General features: G+C 37.8%; 1 protein-coding gene across 2 annotated transcripts in view; it reads right to left on the bottom strand.

Moving 5' to 3' along the window:
- Window positions 1-26,371, bottom strand: part of ADAMTS6 (ADAM metallopeptidase with thrombospondin type 1 motif 6) — a 134,896-nt gene that overhangs the window by 72,454 nt on the left and 36,071 nt on the right. For both annotated transcript variants that reach the window (XM_060761554.2, XM_060761555.2), the window contains exons 6-8: window positions 25,564-25,647; window positions 24,841-24,986; window positions 7,997-8,040 (exon numbers count right to left, since the gene is read on the bottom strand). In XM_060761554.2, coding sequence (XP_060617537.1) covers window positions 7,997-8,040; window positions 24,841-24,986; window positions 25,564-25,647 — 274 coding nt within the window. The remainder of the gene's footprint in view (window positions 1-7,996; window positions 8,041-24,840; window positions 24,987-25,563; window positions 25,648-26,371) is intronic.

Raw genomic sequence — 26,371 nt, 5'->3', positions numbered from 1 at the left:
ACAAAGGGTCATGCCAAGGTGTTTCAGTCTTAAAAGCCCTAGTTATAAATGCTAGATTCTTTTAAAGAACCTCCATGCATGCAAGCAGCAGTTGGCAAAAGGTTAACTTTCTAGTCATTGCAAAATCACTGGGGGGAATTTCTCTCTGCCGGCTAGACATTAATATTTTCTGAACTGCAGTCGCTGCTGGAAAATGTCTAGACTAGGGGTTAGATTTATAAATTTTACTTCTGGTAACTTGGGACCACCTAGTAACTTGAGCCAGGAGAGGGAATTCAAGCAAGCATTTCTATTTTAACATTTTTGAGGTTACAAAAAGCAAAATGTGTCCACATTATTTTTATAAAGAGATCTGTTTAAGTTTAGTGGGTTCATAAAACATACAGGCAACATTTTTAGCCACAAAATCAAAATGGTATATTTTTAGGAATTGTTGTGGTAACAAAATGCCTCTATACCAATGACAAAGAAAAGGATGTTACCGCTTCACCCACTAAAACACAGAGATTTCTATTTATTACAGTTTTCTGAAACTAAGCTTATTACCGACGTATATTTAAATTTTCTAGAATGGAAGAAAAGCTTCAGATATTTTGAAACATTATGCATGTATTTCATTACTGCACAGGATGTGTGCTATTGCAATATTAATTTACCACTACTGATGGACTATGACCTGCTGCAGCCTTAAAGGTTTTCCTTGCTGAAGACTGAAACCTGCAAAAAGTATTAATATACCCACCCAGAAGAAGTTGAAATACTTCTTCTGCATACAAGAACTGAACGCAGTCCATTTTATATGGAAAAAAAATAAGAGTATGGCAAATAATTTATTCATAAGGATGTAAGAAACACTACTTGTTCAGGGTTTGTATTTTTTCCTGCTCAATTCAAGAGTGTGTGCATTGCATTTGTCTTCCATCTAGAGCCCTTGGAGATTTTTTGACTTACAATTCCCAGCAAGCCCAGAAACAAAGTCAAGAGTGATAGAAGTTACAGTTCAAAATATCCAAAAGAACCAAAAGCAGGGGAAGGAAAACTGTTCAAATTCATACAGTACTGAACAGATTCTGGCCCCATATATATTATACCTTCTTATTTGCTTCCACAGAACATGCCCCATACCCAATAATGGTCAAGGACATGCCTGTCTGGCTACCTCTTGGACCACATCTTGTTTTTTATTTTTAAACTAGCTAACAATCCACACTGCTATATAATCAAGTTTGAAATGCATTATAATTGTCAGTGTAGACTGACAAGTAACTAAATAATGCGGTTAAACCACACTGAACTGGATTATATGAGTCTACACTGCCATATAATCCAGTTCAATGCTGTTAGGTGTATAATTTTTATTCTGTGCTTTTCAGTAAATACAATAATAAAAACATAGCTTATGGGGGATATGTCCTGGGGTAAATCTCGGGGATCCAACAGAAGGGAAAGGGGGAGGGGGGATTTAGGGACATGCAGGGAAAGCGGAGGATAATTAAAAAAAAGGAAGGGGGGAATTTGGATTGGGGTTAGGGTCAGAGGGGTTAGGGGATTGTGGGGAAATTTTGACTTCCACGCCTCCTTTCCCACGTCTTATCTATTATATATATATATATATATATATATATATACCCACACACACACACATATATATACATATACACATATACACATACATATATGTTTTAAGCAATTCTCAACATCCGGCTTCTCCCTTCTATTCACATCTTTCTTTTCCCTGCCTTCTTTTCAATGCAGTTAATCTGCATTCTGAAACTGGATTATATGGCAGTGTAGATGGGGCTTAAGTATTCAAACAGAATAGACTTTAGTGCTTACAACATTTTACTTTCTTTCCAAAAATTATTAAGGTAGAACAGAGTTTAAGGTCACAAAATAAAATTATAGGTTGCTTACCTGTAACCGTAGTTTCCTGAGTAGTCACCTGTGAATTCGCACATTTGGTATCTCTGCACCAGCGCAGTACAGCTTTTGGAACCTTCTAGAAGATAAAAATAGACATTTTACCCCTGCCTCGCCCCACCCACTCACCCAAGTATATATAGCCCGTGGGCAGAGCTAGCCACCAGTTCTCTTCCGCCACAAAGCAGCCAGAAGGCGGGGCATGATACTCGAGGGGAGGACGGGCAGGGATGTGCGAATTCACAGGTGACTACTCAAGAAACTACGGTTACAGGTAAGCAACAAATAATTTCCTGTCGTAGTCAACTGTGAATCGCACATTTGGTAGATTAGCGAGCTACTAACCTTGCATGGTGCGCATCATGCCACCGCTGAAAACAGGACTGTTCTGCCGAACTCTGTGTCCTTTCTGGAAGTGACATCCAGTTTATAATGGGCCACAAAGGTAAGTGGTGAGGCCCAAGTGGCGGCATGGCAGATGGCATCCAACGGAACGCACCTCAGGTAAGCGGTCGAAGTAGACACTGATCTCGTTGAATGGCCTTTGACATGTTGAGTCAAGTCCTTGCCAGCCTGGCGATAACAAAGCTGGATCGTAGAGACAATCCAGGATGAAAGTCTCTGGGAGGATAATGGTAAGCCCATTGTGTCCTTGCAGTATTTAACAAACAGCCTAGGCGTCCGTCTAAATGACGCCGTCCTGTCTACATAGAAGGCAAGGGCCTATGTACATCAAGCAGATGTAGACTCCGCTCCAGAGTGTTGTAGGATTTTGGAAGAACGGAGATAACACTAGATCTTGGGACATATGGAAGCGGGTAGAAACCTTAGGCAAAAAAGCAACATCAGTTCAAAGCACAGCCTTGTCCCTATGGAATCTAAGATATGGAGAATCCACCCTTAAGGCACACAACTCGCTGGCCTGCCATGCAGAAGTAATATCCACCAAAAAGGCGATTTTCCATGAAAGGTAGGAGAAGTCTACAGTGGCCAAAGGCTCAAATGGGGGTTTCGTCAACAAAGCCAACACAAGTTCCAAGCTCCATGCCGGGGCAACTGGAGCCACAGGGGGTTTAATATTAGCGATCCCTCTTAAGAACATTTTGACTAAAGGGTCGGAGAAACAAGAGGGAAGTCCCGACTTCCTCCTGAACCATGAGATCACAGTGAGATAACATTTCAGGGAAGAATGTGACAAACCTGCATCTGACAGGGATACTAAAAAATCCAAAACGATTGATATAGAGGCGGTGTCCGGATCTAGTCCCTTTGCTCTAACAAAACTACAGAAACGGGACCATTTATAAACATAAGAACACCTCATAGAAGTCCTATGGGGGGGGGGGCTCAATAATAGCTAGCACAGAATGTGACAGGCCCGAAAAGGGGACTAACGGGCGGGTAGGATCCACCAAGCAGTTAATCTCAGCTTGTGCATTTCCGGGTACAAGACTTGACCCTGCTGAGACGTCAGGAGGTCCGCCCTGTTCAACAGACGGACGAAGACGCCATGCGCTAGCTGATGGAGAGGAGAGAACCATGGCTGTCTGGGCCACCAGGGAATTATCAAGATGCATTGTCCCTCTGGACCTTTGCTACCACCCTCAGTAACAGGGGAAACGGGGGGAAGGCATACATGGGACGGTCAGTCCACGTTTGAAGGAAGGCATCCCCCAAGCACCCTTCCTGTGGGGAGGCATGCTGGCTGGCACAAAACAGGGCACACTTTGAATTGGCCCGAGTTGCAAACAGATCTACTTCCGGGGTCCCCCATGCCTGAGAGAGTCTGTGAGTCTCCTCCCGATTGAGCGACCACTCGTGGTGCGCCAGGGGATTCCTGCTGAGGGAGTCTGCCAGCGAGTTCTGTTCTCCTGGAACATGAGTTACTAGAAGATGAATCCCCCTATCTATACACCAATCCCATATTTGCATGGATAGTCAGGAGGGGTTGTGAGTGGGTACCACCCTGCTTGTTCAGATAACATCACCGTGGTGTTGTCGGTGAGTACCTGGATTACCTGACCCAATATGACCCTTTCAAAGCATTTCATAGCCCTCTCGACGGCAAGCAATTCTAAGATTTTTATGTGTCGCGTGCCTTCGTGCTTTGACCAGACGCCATGGGCGATAAGGCTGTGTGAATGTGCACCCCACCCCGTAAGGGAGGAATCCGTAGTTACTGTTCTCGTGGGGCGAGGGAAGTAAAACAGGGATCCCCAACACACCCATGACTGGTCCACCCAACATTCAAGTGAGTGGCAGACAGAAGCAGGGAGAGAGAGTCTGACAGAGGGGTTATCCATGAGGAGGTTGAAGATAGAAAGGAACCATGACTGGAGGGGTCGCATTCGCAACCTGGCATATGGGATAACCGAGGTGGTCGAGGCCATATGCCCTAACAAAATTTGGATATGCTTGACCGACGAATAGGGGGAAACCATGGCTTGCATAACCAACTCCTTCAGGTTGGCAAAATGATCCTCCGGAAGGAAAGCCCTCTCAGAGGTGGAGTCTAGAAGAGCGCCAATGAACTAGATTCGACGAGTGGGTAACAGGGATGACTTTTCCAGGTTGAGCACGAGGCCCAGGGACTGGAGGAGAGACAAAATGACAGAAGCATGTATTTGCAACTGGTTATGAGATTTGGAAACTATCAACCAGTCGTCTATATAGGGGTAGACTGTTATCCCCCTTGTGCATAAGTATGCCACCACCACGGTCATGCACTGGTAAAAACATGTGGAGCCATCAATAGGCCAAAAGGCAACACATTAAAACAATAGGCCTGATGGCCAACCAAGAAGGAGGTAAACCTGCAGTGGTGAGTGGCAATCAAAATGTAAAGATAGTCGTCCTTAAGGTCGATGGTAGCAAACCACACCCCCTTGATTAGAAGGGGCATTATAGAGTTGAGAGTGACCATACGAAATTTCATGGGCAAGATGTATTTATTTAACGCCCGAAGATCCAAGATGGGGCGAAGGCCGCCACCGCGTTTGACAACTAGGAAATATCAAGAGAAAAAACAGAATGGAATAACAGAGGGGTCCACAGGGGAAATCGCCCCTTTCTGTAGTAACATCTCAACTTCTTGCAACAACGGGGGAGAAACCGGGGTTTCCCTAACATAACCCACTTTAGACTGATCTTTGAACTCAATGGAGTAGCCACTAGCCACAATTGATAAGACCCACTTGTCTGTAGTGATGTTACACCAGTTGCAGTAAAAAGAAGAAAGCCTATTGCCAAAAATGGGTGTAGGTCCAGAGCAACTCGCAAGAATGGGAACAGTATGCAAAGATGAGGGGGGTTCCATAATGGGCAACTCAACTGGGGCAGGCAATGGATCCTGAACAGCATCAGCCCTGTCATGCATGAGGGGGCATCAAAGACGCTTCTTAGAAGTGACCTGAGTTTTTGGCTTACCCTGAAAGGGTTAAGCCCTCATTTTAGGGAAATAGGAATTCCTTCTCCCTCCCTGGTATCTAGAGGAAGCGCTATTCCTATTCCCGAATGAACCTGTATAAGAGTTTCCAAAAGATTAACGATACTTAGTAGCTGGTGGTTGCCACCTGAACCTCTGTTGGGAGTAAGGTTGCCATGTATAGCCAAACTTAATGGCTGACTGTCTGACATCCTGTTTCTGTTTAAGCTTGTCATCTGTGTCAGGGTTAAACAGGCTCTCCTCATGGAAGGGGAGGTCTTTGGCTAGGGACTTCCTCTCATCTGACAGATTAGAGGCGCGAAGCCACGCACACCTCCTAATCAAAGTGGCGGTGGAAAACAAATTGCCTGCTGCCTCAGCCAAATGTTTTGCGAAGTCCTTTTGCAATTTGGACAACGCCACTGCTTCAGCCTGCAGGGCTTTTGGGAGACGCTGTTCATCTGGAGGTAAAGCCTCGATGTAGAGCAACATCTTTGCCCATAAGAAGCTTTGATAACCACTCATATAGGTGGCGTAGTGAGCCATGCGGGTGAATAGGCCCGCAGAAAGATGGGCCTTTTTGCCTAAGAAATCCACCTTCTTGTCCTCCCTGTCGGGGGGGGGGGGCATCAGGGAGCTCTTAGGGCGTTTAGTTTTGGCCACTTCCGCAATTACCTTATTGGGCTTGGGAAGAGTGACTACCCATCTCGCAGAGGATACATCGATTTTATACATGGAGTCCAGTCTCCTAGGCACCACAGGGACCCCAGGGCAGTTGGTGCACTTCTTGAAAGAAGTAGTCGCCATAGTAAAGAGGGAGAAGGTGGTAGAGTAGTCAAACAGTCCAGGTCAGGGTTACAGAATACCTCAGGTCGAAAAACAGTCCAAGTCAAAATCAAAAGCAGTCCATAAGCTCGCAAAGTGAAGAGTGAAGGTTCTCAAGCTGCTTGCTAAGCGACGGATTAAGCGAACTGGTGGCTAGCCCTGCCCACGGGCTATATATACTCAGGGGAGTGGACGGGGCAAGGCAGGGGTAAAATGTCTATTTTTTATCTTCTAAAAGGTTCTGAAAGCTGTACTGCACAGGCACAGAGATACCAAATGTGCGATTCATAGTTGACTACGAAAGGAAACAAATGTGATACAGAAATGTATCTTTTTGTCTGTATTTCACAAGACTTTTGGAGCTGCAACACAAAACCGGGAGGTTAAGAAATGCTGTTTCTTCCACGCTTGATGAATGTATCTCTACAGCTACAGTCATAGTATCTTTATCTTTATCCTTTCCTTCCCAGCATAAACTAATATTGACCATGTAGATTTTTGCTGTTTACAGCATGGTTCCCCCATATTTCAAGTTATTTGGGTTGAAAGGGAAAAAAATGTGGAGAATATTCCTCATTCTTCAAGGATCAGGTAGGAAGGGAGGTAGTAAAGGTAAAGGCATGGATATTTTCTAGATTATGCACATAAGCAGACCCTGAGGAGACTCATTATTTGGACCCCTGTCAGTGCATCAGCATTTTTTTTTCTTAAAATATATTTAAGGGCATTGTAAGACACACTGTAGGATCAAGCTATAATTTGTAATTCTGGACAATGTTTCAGATTTGAAAATATAGAAGAGTTCAAAAACAGAGTATAGCACCTGGTTTAAGTATCTGCACCAGGTGCTACACAGATGTGCAATATAAGAAAAATGACTCCCTGAAGCTACCAAACAGCCATAGAGACACTCCATGAACATAGCTTAACGCACACAGCTCCTTACATGGCTACCCATACATAAAAAAGAGAAGGGGGGTTAAATCTCCCCAGTAACAAATTATTTATCTCTCCCCAGGTTACTTGATAATTTAATGGTGAAACAAGAATGCTTGGTGAATGGAATGCAGCTCCAAGGACAAATTCAGTCTTGTTGTAATTTTGAATATTATAGCACTAATTAAAATGTTAGTACAGTATACATCTTCTGTAGAAGATTAATACTGGAATCGTTTTAAGTATTTTAAACATGTTCCAGATGCCTTACCTGACTGATATATTGAGTCCTTGTACAAGACTAAATTAATTCATAAAAATAAATCATTAAAAATAATGTTCTTTCATAATCCTTACACTGAAAATTCCAAGGGTTAAAATTAAGGAATCATTTGAGGTTTGGGAAATCATTTTTGTTCCAATATACTTCATTGGTGGTAAATTTGTTTCAGAACAAACAAACAAAACATAAAATGTACGCTATCATACCATAGCAAATTTGAAGGATATCTTTACACTATGTGCATTTAATATGTGCGTATAATATGTGCATTTTTCAAACACGACATTTTTACAATTAACATCTCTGATTACTTTTGCTTTTTCCTTGGAGTTCCCTTTGCATATGTGAAATCTGTCAAAACATTTTTTGTAAGGAAGGAAACAAGTATCTTTCCAAACCACTACTAATTGATCACCTCCTTGGTGTTTAGAGTAATGCGGCTGTTAATAATAAGTATTCGTATCATTTCAACATTGCTTTTTGTGAGCAAAGTTTTAAGGTGCCCTTCTGCATAAACATACAAATGTGTGGAACCCCCTACAAGAAACGCAATCTAGAAAAACGTTCAATGAATAAATACTCATTCAGGTTACCCTTTGCAACCTTACCCAGCGTTCCACAAGGCTTGTTTTTATAGGTGCAGATATCATATCTGTAAAAAGGGGAAAGCAAATATATTTATAAGAGATTCATCCTTGTTATACATTTTTATATTTATAACATTTCTGTAGTGTAACTCCAGTTGTCAGACTGCAGTCATTGAAATCATGCGCAGCCAGCTGGAGTTTCAGGTCTGCATTCTGGTGTAAACCACAGGCTGCAGTTTGCTCACAGCCTCTGGCCTCAGGCCAGTGGGACACCTGCCAGGAAGGAAAAAAAGGTTAAAATGGACCTTTGTAATCTCTGGCCTTATAAAACAGTCTGTCACTCTCGTGAAGCTGCAGCAGTATGTCTGCATAGCATTACAATTTCAACAAGAAAACTAGCAAATTATTGTTCTAAGCCTGCTGAAATCTTTTCCTCTCTAATAACGCTATATATGATATTACAGAATACCTTTTAGATCCTAGCATTTTATTGTAACCTTGCTCAGTCAAAGTGTTTCCTGAAAACCAAATTAGCAAAACATTGGACTATTAGGTGATTACATAAAAAGTCATTTTAAAAAAAACCCAGACTGGTTTGGAGCAAAAGAACATCAGTGAAGGCCTTTTGGGACTACTCCTTCTTCCTCCAGCTTTACCCTCCAATTTAACTAAAAGAAATCAGATAAATATAAAATGGGAATTGTAATTATATGTTTTCTTGTAAATATAAAGTGAGAATTGCAATTATGTTATGTGCACATTATAGTGGCTCTTTATAACACTCTTGTATGAAACGTGAACCAAAATGTAAACGTGTATGCTGCAAATCAAGGGACAAATCCAGTATTTTGCTTTATTTGTGACTGGGACGCATGTGTACCATACACACACAACAAGGATCAGCAAATATACGGGTCACTGTTCTTCTAGTTCGGAGAGAGTTCAGCTTCCAAGTACAAGCAGAGCCGCTGAGACAAAAGCACATCAAAGCTCTCTAAGGTAAAAGTAAGTTAAGCAAGAGCTTGGGTTAAGCACATGTGTAAGTTTAGCAACAGGTCAGGAAAGTGGAGCCCGACATGCCTCACAATCTTCTACTTGCAATTAAGTGCACGTTTCAAGTTGATTAATCATACAGGTTGAACATCCCTTTCTGTAAATCCAAAATATTCTAAAATTTTCCACATGGGGGCTATGAGAATAACACCTTTGATTTCTGATGGTTCAGTGCACATAAACTTGGGTTTCATAAACTTTTATTGCCTTTATTTATACATGAACAGTTATTAAAATATTGCATATAAAATGTTATTTAGATTATGTGTGAATTATGTATAAGAAATATAAAGGAATTCCATGTGCATACTTCTGTTCTACCTGCAACTTATCTCATCGTGTACATATATAAAATATATAGGTATTCCAAAATCAGGACAAAAGAGATCCAAAATACTGTTGGTCTCAAGCATTTCAGATAAGGAATACTCAACCTGTAATGGTTGAAGGGGGAAAGCTATGGGTTTTTTCCAACCTTTATCCCACCAACTGTGAGGATTCGTCTCAGGCAAACTCAGCACTGGGGCGAAATGTGAAGTTTCTACCCTTTAACCCACCAATTGTGAAGATTTCCATAGTGCTTACTCCAATTTCCAAGGATGATCCCCAATTAAGTGACACCAACTTTGCACACAAAATACCACAAGAGGTTATGCAACCGAGTGGATACCATCCCACTATATTTAAAGCCGCCACCAGATATCATGCCTGAATCCATGCTTTCAGACAGCGTTTCCAGAAGTCAAAAATTTAAAAACAAACACAAATTTTTATTTACAGACTTAAACATAACACAGTATATTATTTATTTATGGTATTGAAATCAACTCTTCCCCCTTAAGATAGCAACTTATGAAAGTTGCCCCAAAGAAAATCTGTGTTGCCCCTAGCAGCCTCTCACAGCCTAGCTTTCATTTTACCTCAGCACTAGGAACCAATCGCTGCCACAATGCCAAATTGAGTGGTAAACTGTTAAAGTATATTATGCATCAAAAAGTATTCTAATTTTTAAAAATTATTTTGTGAAGGTTATCCAATAGATTCTGCAAAACGCAATGCTGGCATAGGCCTGAATTCTGTTACTATTTTCAATTACAGTAGACTCACTGAATTGATGGAATTTACCTAAGTGTTGAATCATCATTCACGTGGACTGCTTTAGTTCAGATTTGTTGTTTATTCGTTCAGTCATTTCCAACTCTTTGTGACCTCATGGACCAGCCCACGCCAGAGCTCCCTGTCAGCCGTCACCACCCCCAGCTCCTTCAAGGTCAGTCCAGTCACTTCAAGGATGCCATCCATCCATCTTGCCCTTTGTCGGCCCCTCTTCCTTTTACCTTCCACTTTCCCCAGCATAACTGTCTTCTATAAGCTTTGCTGTCTCCTCATGATGTGGCCAAAGTACTTCAACTTTGTCTCTAGTATCCTTCCCTCCAATGAGCAGCCGGGCTTTATTTCCTGGAGGGTTCAGACTACCCAATGTTATTTAGGCCATAAATAATGAATGAATGGAAGTATGCACTCTTGGAGCCATGTGTGAGATGCATAAGGCTTTAGTCATTGTTATGTTTTAGCTTAAAACAAACACATGAAGCAGCTGATATAGCAAATAAGAACAATGCTCATGCTAACTCAGACCTGATGAAGGGAGGTTTGAGTATGGATAATAGCTCCTGTATTTTAAAGTACAAACAAGGATACAACTCAACTATGTAGAATAGAGGAGAATTTAATGCACAAGTGGGAGACATTATATTTGTAATGCTATTTAATGTAGTAAAACTGTGGTAATTAAAAGTATGCAAACAAAAAGTAATTAAAGATTACCAATGACACATAGACTCCTAATAAACACATTAGCAAATTTATTTTTTATAATCATTTGATTATAATTTTCAAATAGGCATATTCGCATAAAATAGGGGTAAATTGTAGGGGAAAGTGGGACAGAGAATGATTAAGGAGTGGTAGGGAGGGAAATTTAGGAAATTTCAAAGTGAATGTTAACATTTAAACATAAGGCTTTATTTCTGTTAAATCTGCTAGGTTCCCATCAGAGGCAGCCCTAGATAATTTTCAATGGTAAGCTAACAGTATTTTGGTGCCACCCCCCCCCCCCCCAAATCACTGATATATATTTTCTGTTCATCATGGGAGTTCTGTATGCCATATTTGGTTCAATTCCATCATTGGTGGAGTTCAGAATGCTCTTTGATTTTAGGTGAACTATACATCCCAGTAACTACAACTCGCATATGTCAAGGTCTATTTCCCCCCAAGAGAGCCTCAAGAGCACCCCTGGGCAAAATCAACTATACTGCAAATGCTTACTTTGCGTAATGGATTGAGCCGCCCCTGGTTCCCATTATCTTTTAATGTTAGTCTCTATTAAAATCGTAATAACAGCTTTTCTAATCTATTGCTATGATAGAACAGCTAATTCCGTAAGTTCACACTTTATCACTCTTCTTTTAAAAGATGATGAAATTGGTTTTTAGAAAACCATCAGAGAAAATGAATTAGTATGAAAATTACTTCTGTTCTACATAAAAAATGATAATATTTCAATAACTCTCATAAAGGCAATTATTTATTAGTACTATATTTCTTATTTGCTGAAAAGTTGGATTAAGAAATCAAATAATGGGAGAAGACCAGTTATTCCTTAATAGAGAGATTTTTTAAAAGTCATGGCTAGCAGAAAGGTTTTGGCCATTTTAATTTCTTCGTAACTACTTGATGCTTCAAAATGTGAAGAGTTGAAAGAGTAAATAAAAATGAATAAAATATAAAATGGAAGCAGGAAGACACAGGGATGGGGCCTGGACTAAAGTTGCTGGAGATTACACTATGACTACCCTGAAGCAAGATTACTAGAGTACCTATTAAACTGATAATAAAGTGTAGGATACAACAGATAAATAAGTAAATAAGTGGTAAAAAAAATTCAGGATGGCCCAACAAGCACTTTCACATTAAAATGTACATATTTTTAAAGACAAAGATGAAACATATATACAACACTTAGAGGAAAAGGAAGTTACCATATACATGGAATATGAATACCTCACTTTAATAACAAGTAGGTTTCAACCTAAGTTATTATATTATTCACTAGCTTTTCTGACTTCTGTTTTCTTTTTAATACTGTCCAGCCTCTAAAGACAGCTTTATTGTACCTAGAAATTAATTTAGGCAAAAGACTATTCTCAAATACATGTGATTTTTAAAACAGCAAGTGCTATTTCAATGTAGTTAACATTTAATAAATATAATGCATATAAAACCATTAAAATTTTAATCAGACAAAATGATAATATGCATAGTGAAATGAAGAGTTTAATACATAATGAATTAGATATATAAATGTTTTGAAGCAGTACTTTTCAAAGCAGATCTGATTATTTTTATGGTGGGGCGAAAACAGGAAAAGCAAACATTTCTGTGATGTATTCTATGGAATATTTCTGTCTCATTTTAACAACTAACCATTAAAACTTATGAACCATATCCTGCAGTTAATGGGCTGTTAACATTTTAAAGCTTTCCTAGTTCTACTGTAAATCCCTGAGCCTTTCTGTAGCTGTGACAAGACTTACATAGCGGTAAGAAATCATGTCAAGTACAGTTTTGAGAATGAATGGTAACATATATTGGTTTAGTAACTTCATTACTATTGTTTGAATGAATACATACTATTTTGGCATCAGCAATCACTACTAAAATCAGTTCATATATCTGGGTATTCTGAATACAGTATATATATTTTTGTTTCAATGTTTACAACAAAATTTCCTTTATGTTTTAAAAAGAGCTCATGGCTCCTTATATTCCCACACTTTCTTCAAAACTGAGGTTTACATCTGTTCATGTGGTACTTCTTTAATATAAAATGATTGAACTGATTACATGATCTCCAAGTAAGGTTTTTTAAATTCAGAAAAAAATGTTCCTTATGCTAGCTCATGCTCTTCATGCTGCCTTGTACTCTTCACACTAGCTTGTCCTCCTAACACTAGCCTATGCTCAGTGTTGATTGACTGTATACTAACTGCCCATTAGTTGCTCGTGGTGGTGAAGAAATTGTGGCTGCATCAGCAGAAGAGTTTAAGAAGCCGATTAAGAAGAAAGTTGTTCAATGTGATAATGGGTTCTTCTGGGGAAAAAATGTCCACTAGAACTTATATTCATAAAACTGCAAGGGTGACACCAGGGCACAAAGCATGACAGATTAACTCTGGCCCTATGTGTCAGCACTGCAAATCCTATGATAAAGCCAGGAGTAGTTAACCCATGAATCTATGTGCTCTTCAAAACAAAAAACAAGCTTTAACTGTCTATGTTCTAGCAGCATAATGCAAAAGCATGTGAGACTGCCATATTGTTTATTGAATGTCTTCAGCTATGCTTCATCTCAGATATATATATATATATATATATATATATCAACAATAACGTTTGCAATTTAAGTCCTATTAATACTAGACAATGAACCTGGTCATTCTGAATCCGTTTGCTATTTTTTAAAAACTCAATGTAGTTGTCTTACCTCCTAACACAACCTCACTGATTCAGTCGCATTTTGTCAAGGCCATGTACTTCCAAAGCTTTTCAGCAACTGAGAATACATAATCATCAACCTAGTTGCTCCTGCAGCCATCAATATTCAACAATCCACAACCTCTGCTCCTGATATTGACAATGTAGGCTTCCAATATTGTCATGTAACCCTTGACTTCTTCCTAGTATTACAATCCAGAGCTAACTTCTGCGGACCCTTCTTTTGTCAAAGTTTTATCTTCTGATGATACATTTACATCAAAAGATCAATGATGCTTTCATGGTTCATTTTGAGTAAGAAAGAGTAGGATTCCAGATATTACATGGAAATCGTATTACGAGAAGGATTCTGAAACAATCTCTCATGTACTACATGGACCGACTGTAGTTGTTAAAAAAGTATCATTTGAGCTATTATGCAAAAATCATATTACAAAATGGTCATGCAACAGATCCCTCGTGAAATATGCAAGTTTGTTCTTGTTGCTTGCTGCTATTGTTATCCCATTTCCCCAATAATGGGATTAAAGGAATCTTATAAATTATTAAAATCAGTAAAGATTAAAGTGTACATAAACACTGAGGTGTTCGTTAAAAACAATCTATAGAGTGAAAACTATGTAAAGTCCTTTTAAAAAGAGAATTTTTAAAAAATCAACAAACCAAATACCAGTAAACACCACATCACAGTCTATTTATAAAAGACTGACAAAGGAGGCTATATTCAGACCAATTTTGAAAACGCAATTCCTAGACCACTAGTTGATGAATAACTATCAGCATCTCTAACTTCCATAAACATATTTTCATAGATTTTTCTGAAAAAATCCACATCATAATTTCTAAAAATGCTTACTGAGTACATTGAGAATAGAATTATGCAGATACTTAAATTCAGTAAATATGTTACTTTAGATTGATTTTTCTTTTTTAAAAAATCCTATTAGTAATACAATTAATTATTTCCAGGCAGTTCTCTTTCTAATACAATCTAAAAATATCATAGTTATATATAAAGGACCAATTGCTGCCTGAAAGAATTCTGATCCCTCAACTGCTCTCCTGGCATAATGCCCATTAAAAACCATCTTTTTGAGTGGTGGGGCACTTCAAGGGCACCAATTTCTTACATTTCTTTTTGTTTAACCATGTTTTGACATGGGCTTAAGCAGCATCTCTGTCTTAAGCAATTTAAAACACATTTAGAACATTATTTCTAAAACTGTGTTCATACCATATCATATGATATTTAACTGACATTTTCTTTTAAAATAGTACATGATTATGAAATTGACATGTGAAGGCTATTTTATAAAAAAAATGTAGATAATGAAATTTCCCAAGACCTTTCGAAGTGGTTTTTCAGCCTGTATTCTACACATCAGTTGTGATGAGATGGGTTTTTTTATTGGATTAATTTAACAATATAATTTATGTCTACTATAATAACATTTGGGTCCTGATCCACAGCTTCATGGATATGATTATGCTCAAGGGCTTCTTCAATTGCTAAATAGATGGTTGAAACAGGTTGACTATTCTTTAATCAAAAACTTTGAAATCAGAATTTTTTTGGATTTCATTTTTTTTTTTTTTAGATTTTGGAATGCATGTATTTGCATATAAATGCATAATGAGATATCTTGGAGATGGGACTCATATAATGATGAACATCATTTCACATGTACTTTATAGACATTATTCTAAAGCCTCTGAAAAGCCTCATGAAATAAAGATTAGGGAGGAGAACTGAAGCTCATGGCCTACACTTTGAACATCCCTGGTACAGGATTCAGGTCCATAGTCAAAACAAAATGGGGGGGGGGGGGTTGTGAATCATGAAGAGTAGGTCCATAACACAACATAATTTAAATTATATGATTCATTCTAAATTTTATACATACTTAATTAAATCAAATTTCTATTTTAGTTACAAAATTTCATGTCTAAAAAACCTAAAAATGACTTAATTGGTAATTTAGTTGTTACAAAAGAATGCCACAACATCTGTTGGAAGCACTTGAAAACAATGTCAACACACTGATAGAAATCAGGCTCCATCGATAAACTTTGGTGAACTCTCAAGAGTGCAAGTACAGTCAGTCTTTCTTGCCCCATTGTGCTTATTATGTATGTTTTCAAACATTTCAGAGTTGAAAACAACTTTTCATTTGTAGCTGTTGACACTGGCAATGCTGCAGAAATCTGAAGAACATTCTTCACATTCGGAACAAACTGTCCAATACAGACAAGATATACTTGGAGCATTTAATCGTTTTTCTGCAGGTGCAATCTTTTTCAATTTTTTACACCACAGGTCAAATTCTTCCATCATTGTGTCAGTGTCATGAAGGCATTCATTGTAAAGTTCTATGCACCTGTTCAAGTTGGATTTGAAATGGCCACAATTAATAGAGGGGAACACTTGCAGTTCCTGAACCTTGTAAACCTTTCTTGAGGCTGACTGCAGAAAAGGTCCAGAAATGGGCTCTACACATTTAGTCCATAATATTCCATTGATGTTGGTGAAGTTGCCTGCATATTGCTTTTATAAGTCTGCCTTGAACAGATGTGAGGAAACTTAACTTCTTCTCCCATAGACCTCTGCACTGATCTTGTGGAGTCAAAGGTCTCCTGATATTCATTCACAGAGTCTGTGCATCTCCCTAGCTTTTTCTAAGAAACTGTGAACATATTACAGTTTACCTAAAATGTCCATATCTACTCTTTGTAAATGTTTTGCTAAGCTGAAAGGCTGATGACAGAAGCTTTCTTATAATGTGCATAGTTACTACAAATTCAGCATTCAAAATAGCTAAAAAAGAGTTTACAGATTGGGAAGAAGTCTTGCTTTTGAATAGAGAGCTCTCTTTTAGTTCTTCAAGTGTTCTCACCACCACAGTGTACAGTTCAACAAAACATAAAACTGTATCATGTCGCTAAACCCAACCGGTTTCATAAATAAGTAAAAGGCTGTTTGCTCTTGATTCAGGGAAACAGTATTTTATATTTCTTCAACAATTTCGGTCTGAAGGATGATGCTCTGAAGAAATTGCACACAGGTTGTATTATTATGTGGCAGTTTCTGACAAGTGGGATGCTGGAAGTCTTTGCTAAGGCTAGATTCAGTGAGTGAGTACTGCAATGGATGTAGATACCTGTCGGATACATTTGCAATATAATTGCCCATGCTACACTAATATGACTACTCATATTAGCAGCTCCATCATAACCCTGTCCACACAAGTATTGCAAGTTCAGCTCATTTTTTTTCAAGTGTTTTAAAATAATGTCTGCAAGTCCTCCACCTGTCACATCACTTATTTTCAAAAAGACTATAAAGTCTGCTCTTATTCCTGCAGCATCAACATCAATATACCTTTCCGAGACTGATAACTGTTCTGAGGTACTCATATCCAAAGTTTCATCTGCCAAACAGAGAAACACTGTGATTCATCACATCTTTCAACAGTTTTTGGACTATCTTGTTATCACAAATGTCTATTAGTTCATTCTATATTTGGGAACTAGTATATTGGGCATTCGTAGCTTCATATTCGAGATGACTTTTCAGGTCAATGTCCAATGAGGTCTCAACAAGGCCCTGAAATTACTGACATTGTGCAAAGGTTCTTCACAGATAATAGGTCCTGAATCATTGCTCCCTCTTAAAGCCAGTTTTTGTTGGCTACAAAGGACAATAATTTCCACAATTGATAGAAGTTTTTTTCTGTTTTCTTCTGCTTTCGTTTATCATGATGAAGGGTTACATCATTATGTTTCCCACTGTGAATTAGCAAGAAGTTTTCAGCCAAGCATAAGTTGTTCTGAATGTACTCTATTTTTTGATGTCAATTGAAGACTTCTACTGCGTTTTTTCATCACACAAATGGTTTAGCAACCAATGCACCAAGCTTCTGATGACCACCTTTATCCCAACTTCTCTTCCAAACACCACACAGTACTTACAGAGTGCACCTTGTAGATTAAATGAGTAGGGTAACCATTTGCTGAACCACTTGGGTTGAAAATTTAGATTCCTCTTCTTATCTATAGGAAATACATATCCTGACAATTTAGTCTTGTGGATTTTACACTAATTGAGCTTTCACTTGGTCATCAGAAACAGTCTTGTTTGTATAAAGTCCAAGGTCTAACAATGAAACAACTTCTTGTCTTTGCTCCTGTTCCATTGTTTCTTTGGCAGGGCTTGGATTAGAATCAGTGGTTCTGAACCTTTGGGTCCCCAGGTATTTTGGCCTACAACACCCAGAAATCCCAGCCAGTTTACGAGCTGTTAGGATTTCTGGGAGCTGAAGGCCAGTTAAACATCTGGGGATCCACAGGTTGAGAACCACTGGATCAGATGAACCAGTGGAAGACACCTCAGTTTCCACAGTTTCCCCAGTTTTCAGCTGCAATTCACGTGTGCATGTTCTGAGGTCATTATGAGTACCCACTGCTGCAATGGTTCTCAACCTGTTGTCTTCAATATTTGGCTTCCCCCCACTCCCCATAAACTGAAAAACATTCAGTTGCTTTGATAAGACATTTAGGCATCTTCTGGAATCAGGTGAATGACAGGAAACACTAATAGCAACTAATAGGAATTTAAGTCTCAGAACAGTAACTCAAGCTAGCAGCCAAATTGCACAGTAAGCAATGACCCACAGCTACTTTCAAGAAGGTAGTCGTAAGAGAGAGCTCTGAAAGGAGGAAAAGCAGGAGAGTAGGGATGTGACTACTTTCAGATGTTTTTTAAAATAATATTTCAAAACTATTAAAAATAATTACATGAGTAAAACAAATAAAAATACATACTAAAATCTATAATTGAATTCAAATTTCAGAAAAAATGTTGATTAGAATAAGAAATACAGCATTTTGAAATATCATATATATATATAAACAATATTTCAAAATGCTTATATATGTGTGTACACACACACATATATATTCACTTTAAAATGAATACTTAAAGATCAAGATCAATAGCCAATACATATTATCAAATTTTACAAACTACATGAAAGGCCTTTAATCTGGTGCCTAGTTATTTAAAAATACTTGATAGTTTAGGAGGAATTAAAGTATAAACACTTAAAGAAAGCACAAATTATAATAGTTGTTATATACCTGGAAGCATCGTAAATTGTATTTAAATTTTAGTTTTTCTTACTGAGTTTTTTGGGATTACCATCCCCCAATGAATGGAAAGGGAAAATGTCAATAAAACAAATGCAACCTTCCTATCCCAATCCCTTTTTCCCCTTTACCCGTTTTACATCTGTATTGGAACTTTTCAACCAATATTTAGTTTTAAATAGCAATCATGCTAGGGATAAAAGTTTAAGAAAACCGGGATGTTTCCCCAATAAGCTATTGTGTCTATTATGAGGAGCAGGTGTTAGCTGAAAGACTATGAGAGTATGTAAAATGATTATGATCTAAAGATGAAAATATTTACAGGTGCATTGGGGTGATGGTATCCACCGTGGTGAGAAGTCGTGGCAAATATTCCTTCCCCGGGAAAGAAAAGTTTTGGTTACAGCTGGGCATTACTTCCCAAGGTAAATGTAGTGCACTTCCCTTTAAGGTTGCCCTTCCATTCCAAAGCACCTGTAGATAACTCATCTAGTCTTAATCAGGAAAAGCAGGAAAGCAGAGAAGGAAATTAAAACTAAGGTTAAAGACAGACATGAGTCTATAATAAGAATGATAAGGTCAAGCAGACAGAGTTGAAGAAACAGCTGTTTCCTCTCACATATAAGGAGAACTTAATTTTTCTGCTTCATAGCCCCAAGGAACGGGGCTTCTGTCTTCTAGAATTCTCCTCTGCTCATATCCAGAGAAGAAAGTAATCCTAATTTTGTAGGCCATAAGTAAAACTTATATTACATCAAATGCAAACTTTAAAAATTGTTATCATAATATCTTAATAGAGTGATATTGTTCTTTGTGATCAGTACTACAAAAAGGTAAACAGTAAAGTTTTCTCTGAATCTTAACCTTACTCATTACTACATATTTTAACCACTGCAATTTTCTGAATTTCTTTATTTGGAAAGTCTCAATAGTCTGAAGACTTTCCAGAACAGAGCCAAGAAATATATTCATGAAACTATTCATTCTAACTAGAATGTGTAAAACACTTGTTTTGCATGGCAAATCTTTTTAAATTTCATACTATAAATGGTCTGCTTACGGATACGGTGCAATCCAAATATGAAAACACATTTGTCCTATATGTGAAATGAAGTTTCTCAACTTTCAAATACCTGAAATTTTGTTTAAAATTAAATACAAGGAGGAAGTATCATTTGAGCTTTCCTTGGTGCTTCTAAGAATATGTTCTAAATAAAGGAACTTGTTAAAGGCACTTTTAAAAATAAGTGTGTGTATATATAGTCCCTATTTAGTAATAATATTGTGTGTGTGTCCCCCTCCTTGCTTATAATTAATCTCCAAAATATGGTCACTGCTGACAATAATAGCATCTATGATCTCTCTAAAGAGGTGGAGAACATGGACTCAATATCTCAACACTAAATAATCAGTGCTATTAGGCCTCTATCTATGTATGACTGTCTTGTTTGTGTATAAAACGGCATTGAATGTTTGCCACATATGTATCTTCTGTAATCCACCCTGAGTCCCCTTCGAGGTCGGAAGGGCAGAATATAAATACTGTAAATAAATACTGGCAGAATATAGAAAACATTGTGCAGGTTTGAACAATCTTATTGGGAAACAGATATACAACAGACTATGCTGCTATTCAAAAACTGGTACTTCCAGCAAGTAAGGAATGCTAATAGACAACTTCATCCTAAATGATTTTATTATCTCCTTCTTTGAAATTTCCTGTCTCCTATATGACAAATTATTTATAACTTAATTAATAAAATATTTTCTATTATTAACTTATTTTTTCTCTGCTATAAAATTAATTTTTATATGGACGGGTATTTGGGTCCTATTTGAAGAGCAATAAAACACAATATACAATTCAAAAAATACAGTAGCCACCTTGAGTCCTCCTGCAGGGGTGAGAAAGGCGGGGTGTAATTAAGGCAAATAAATAAAATAAATATAAATGAAATTGCTCTTGAACATACAAAAGCAAAACACAATATATGCTATGAACCATAAAAGTTCAATTTATTTTATTCAGTTTACAGTGAGACATAAATTTAAAAACATATAATGAATCACACAAAGGATTTTCAGAATAATCATCAAATGACATTTTTTATTATAAAGCAGAGGACTGGGTTGGGCTTACTGTAAAATATTACAGTAAGTAGAGAGGAGCTGGCAAGAAACAAGTTGTTTACATATATTCAGTCCTTTAAGTCATCAGAGATGAATTCTCATATAGTGATATAACACCTACACATGGCCTGCACACGTAACTTTTTTGATAGAGATCTTATTCTGATCCTAAGGTGCATAAGCAAAAGTGAACTAAACTACACTGATGATTAATAGTCAACTTACTTCAGGCATATATGTAATACCATAGCGAAAACAGTTCGTCCAAAAGAAGCATCCACCTTTATTCAAATGTCTAGTCTGCACTGGGCAATAAAAATGGGCAATTGTGATCGTGCTGTGATTTGCCAGAAATCTAAGAGTGAGGTACCGTATACCAGGGCCTTCAAAATCAACAGAGCATTTTTGTTTGAATCCATAAATTACGAGGTAATGTAACCATGTGGTATACCTAATAAATGGTTTCTAATAGAAAATTTTAAAAGCACTATGTAGAGGCTGTCATTGATCGTAACAGAAGGAGAGTTTAAGAAACTGACAACATGGGAGATGATCCATATAAAAAGGAAGGGTGTTATGTATTTCTAGAAAGTATCATAAATCTTCAAAGGAGAAGAAAGATGTTCTAAATAAAGACAGGCAAGGCAAAATAATGTTCTGTTCCAAAGACAATGCGATCAAGACAATCTCAAAGTAGCAGAAATCAAAACCGTGATAAGTGTTTTCCATTCTGCAAACATGACTGCAATCAGGAATGCTATTTTAAAGATAAATAACCTTAAGTTGTAGATCACAAGTGGTTCAAAAAGCATCAAAAGCACAGGTACTAATGGAAAGACCATGACATGCAGGGTTGAAAGATTTTATAGAAATTGTTTCGTAGGAATCAGTGAACAATAAACCACAAGGTGCTTGAGCAGAGATAGGTACGAAATGCACCTTTGCTCTTTCAGCTAAAGCAGAAACTAGAATGGAAGAACTGGACATGGTACCATTTACAGCTGTCAGTAACAAAAATTTCAATGTCAATGGCACTACAGGCATCATTTTTAAGACTTACACACTGAATTTCTCAAACAATGACGTCATCTTCCCTATGAATATAAAAGTGGTGTTGAACAGCAATGTGAATAGTATTTTCCCAATGAAGACCTAGCTTCATAAACTCTTAAAAGTTCATCTGAGTATAAGACTGAATTTTGATCAAAGCCAATACCTAGTCACTCTCAGATCATATAGTATTTCCTTCTCAGAACATATATCACTTGAAGAGGGCATTAAAGATCACAAGTCTTTAAAGCAGTGGTCCCCACCTTTTTTTGACCAGGGAACACTCTGACCTGAGACAACTCTCCTATATTAGTACCCAAAGGGTAAAGTTTTTGTCAACTTTAAACTGAGTTTGGTTACATGGAGTGCTGATTCAGAAAACTGCATTGGATAGACCACATCAGCTCTGGTTTCTGATACAGACTATATGCCATTCAGTAATCACCATCTGCTAGCCCACAGAAAACCATATTTAATAATCAGACCTCCAAATCGAACTGCAAAGGCTCTGGTATAAACCAGTACAGGTGGTCCCAGTGGTAATCGGAACACTGGGTGCCATGCCAAAAGATCTCAGCCGGCATTTGAAACAATAAACATTGACAAAATCACGATCTGTCAACTGCAAAAGGTCACCTTACTTGGATCTGCACGCATCATTCGAAAATACATCACACAGTCCTAAACGCTTGGGAAGTGTTTTGACTTGTGATTTTGTGATACAAAATCCAGCATATATATCTCGTTTGCTGTGTCATACTGTGTTTTTGTGTCAGAACAACAACAACAACAGCAACAACTTTGGGGGACTCCTTTCCTCGCTCGTGCTGCCAGGTGAATCTTCTCCGCCCTGGCCTGGGAAGCCTCCCATGACCAAGAAAGCACTGGTGAGCACAATGGCCTTCTTTCCTTCTCTCCCTATCCTTCTCTCTCTCTCTCGCCCTCTTGTGCATGCCACCAGGTAAGTCTTCTTTATAAGTCTTGACCTATAAAGCTCTATACGGTACTGGCCCAGCTTACTTGTCCGAACGCATTCCTCCCTACGTCCCACCTCGTAATCTAAGATCATCCAGGGAGGCCCTGCTCTCGCTCCCGTCAACAGCACAAATGTACTTTGCAGGGACGAGAGACAGGGCCTTCTCAGCTGTGGCCCCCCGTATATGGAACACACTCCCAAATGAGGTAAGATCTGCTCCCTCCCCTCCTGGCTTTCAGAAAGAAATTAAAATCATGGCTTTGGGACCAGGCTTTCGGGCAGTAGATGTATGTAGCACTTTAGAGGGATATTGACTGGAACGGCAACATGGCTGATGAGACTGTTACTGTTTTAATGATTGCTGATGTATTGTTTTAATTATGATTTATGTTCAATTGTGGTTTTATTTTTGTAATTGTTATGTAGTGGCATCGTATCGGTGCCCATTGTAAGTCATCCTGAGTCCCCCTTCAGGGATAGAGAAGTGACGGGGTAGAAATACCAGAAACAATAAATCAATAAATTCTTCACCCTAGCCTGGGAGAAGGCCAAGAAAGCTCTGGCATCTCCTTACTTCCTGCTCTCCCTCTCACGGACCTTATTTTAGGTCTTGCAGACGACCAGTGTGCCAGGGCCCACAGGTTGGGAACCACTGCTTTAAAGGGAGGGGAAGGTGAATGGGAAGCCAAAAACATGCACAAAGGAGGAATGGAACTTTAGTTTGCTCTTTTTCTAGAAGCACTTAACACTGAATGTAATGACAATCACTTGCTATGATAGATAAAAAATGAAACTGAGTTAGAAATTGTTTGTCCATCATGAAAGAAAAGCTATAACTCTGACTGATACACTCTAATAACTGTTTGGAAAAAGCATTATTAAACCAAAAATTATCTTAAAATGTTCTAATAAACTCACTCTACTTTAATTGACTCTACTGTCAATTTCATAAAGGACACAAAAATATGAACAGGAAAAATATGTTGCATGTACTTTATTAATGAGTCAACTACAACAAACCCATCTAGTCTTTGTTACTAAAGAACATTCTACTGAATTTAAAGGGATGTTGCTGCAAGTAAGTGCACAGATAAGCTCAGCCTTAAATCAAACAGTAAAATATCCATGCTGCCACTTTATCTGAAGGAGGAGCTGAGGAGTACTACTACAGGCTGATGATATTCCTGCCCAATCAAAAGGATGCATAAAAATGTAGTAATAATAAACCTGAATTAAAAAAAACATCCGACTTACGAACGACTCATAGTTAAGAACGGGGTGAGACAACAGGAAGTGAGAAAAGCCTGCCCCTCGGAAGGGAAATTCACTACTGGAAGCGTTATCATAGGGCAAAGGTGACTCCACTGAAGTTTTTCTCCCCAACCCTTGTTTCCACAACAAGCCACATTTTTCAAAATCCAATTATCACGGGAACAGAAAGCAAAACAAACACAGCAGGAGCATTAACCCTTCCCTATGTTATTCAAAGCATGCATACACATATATAGATAAGTGATAGGTACACTTTTAAAAGTGTCTGTTCCGATTTACAAACAAATTCAACTTAAGAACAAAGCTACAGAATCTTTCTTGTTTGAAACTTGATGACTGCCTGTACAGAGAAAATGACTGTAAAAATTATTCAGAACGATCAGTGAAACACCATTATTTTACACCTGTTTGTTCAATAATATTTGGCTGTTGAACTTTAGTTTGCTCTTTTTCTAGAAGCACTTAACCAACAATCACATTCATTTGCTTCATATATGGTTTACACTTTCCCCAATTCTAAACACAAAGTAATAGCATCTAACCTGCTACTGAATGTTTTATCATAGTGTCAAATATAAGTAACAGTTTTACCTTATACATTTTGATGCTAGCTTTTTATGTAAATACAAATAATTAAGAAACAGAAGAGAAGAAATGAGATAATTTCAACAAGTCATACCTAGTAATAAGGACCGCATTATCATGGTGGGCAATTCCATTTTCTGAAATGGTGTTTCCATCACTTTGGTGAGAGAGAATGGATTTCTGCCACTTACAGAAGCTATCAAGGGACTTGTCTGCATGGTGATTTATCTCCAAGTTTGGCTGCAATACAACATGCATACCAGAAATGTTCCAAACAAATTACTAGGGTCAGCGGTTAAGACTTCTGAAGTCTAAATCTGATCTATAATTAGAAGCAGTGATTTCTAGGAATAATTTCTTCTTGCCAGATTTCATTTGTGTTAAAAAATCTGACGTATACTTTATTCTGTGCACACATACATTAAAACTTCAGTAATGGTTTGTCAAATCTAAGAATTATAAATTAGTTTCAAATGTTACCTTTTCCACAGACAGAGTTTTTAATGTTGGGAAAGGTTATATTAAATTCAGCTTTCAGAGTTTCAAAATCCAAAAACAGAAAACAAGCTGCAACAATGAGCACCCGAATCTGCCAGCTAGGTAATTTTCAGTAGATAAAAGTGAAAATGTTGGAAAACATTTAAAAATCATTTCTTTCTAAACTCTTCTAATTTTAAGAGTACAAATGGCTGCAGATGAGGTTTTGTTATTAAACGTCTTTACAAAAAACATGTTCTTTTATTATAGTAATTAGATTAGACAGATTCTGTAACTTATATTTTAAAGAACAGAGATATATTTCAGAATTTATTCTTACCTGATCTTCTGTGAGGACAATTAAACGAGTCACTATAATATTCACAACGTTTCCTAGGCTGGAATCACGATAAAGTTTGGCAACCTGACCTCCAGAAAATAAGAAAAGGCACAAAGTCAGACAAAATTCCTAGAAAACTTAATACATACATTGCACATAATTCAGGCTATCTCATGATTTACAAATTCAGAGATATTGTTAAGAGTCAATTCTGTTACGTATGATGGATAGGGATGGAAACAAAGAATTTTTCCAATCCCACTAACCACCATTATACCAAACCAACTTCTAAGGGAAGCCTCATTCTATCAACAGAAATAATGGTGTGCAGATCTATTAACATTTCCTTAACTCAACATTTTTACAAAAGTAGAGTTCACTTGTTCTGCAGAATGCAACAGAACACTGTTAAGAGTGGAGTTGCACATGTACCTTAAACCAGTCATTAATAAACATTAATAAACCACACTATTATCATTACTTCTATGATAGTATTATTTGTGCAATTGGTGCATCGTATACGCAACTGTAAGTCAATCTCATGATAAGTCAAGAGCAGATTTTGGGCACAAAATTACAAAATTTGCTATAACCCAAGGATGAGTCAAGGGTACAACTTAAGATATAAAAGATGAAGCAAAGGAAAGCAATGTCAAATTACTTTAAAGATTGGGTGGATGTACAGAAAACTAAATTGTGACTGTGCAATGTGTGGACAGCACATGTATGCACTTCATGAAAAATGACCTGAGAGGTAGAGAAAACTAAAAGGTCCACTTCTGGGAAGAAGGAAGCTGAGGCTGCCTAA

This window comes from Anolis sagrei, chromosome 2 (assembly GCF_037176765.1).
Source record: "Anolis sagrei isolate rAnoSag1 chromosome 2, rAnoSag1.mat, whole genome shotgun sequence".
Classification (NCBI taxonomy): Eukaryota; Metazoa; Chordata; class Lepidosauria; order Squamata; family Dactyloidae; genus Anolis; species Anolis sagrei.
Note: the sequence above shows the minus strand (reverse complement) of the source record. Positions and strands in the feature narration are given on the sequence as shown.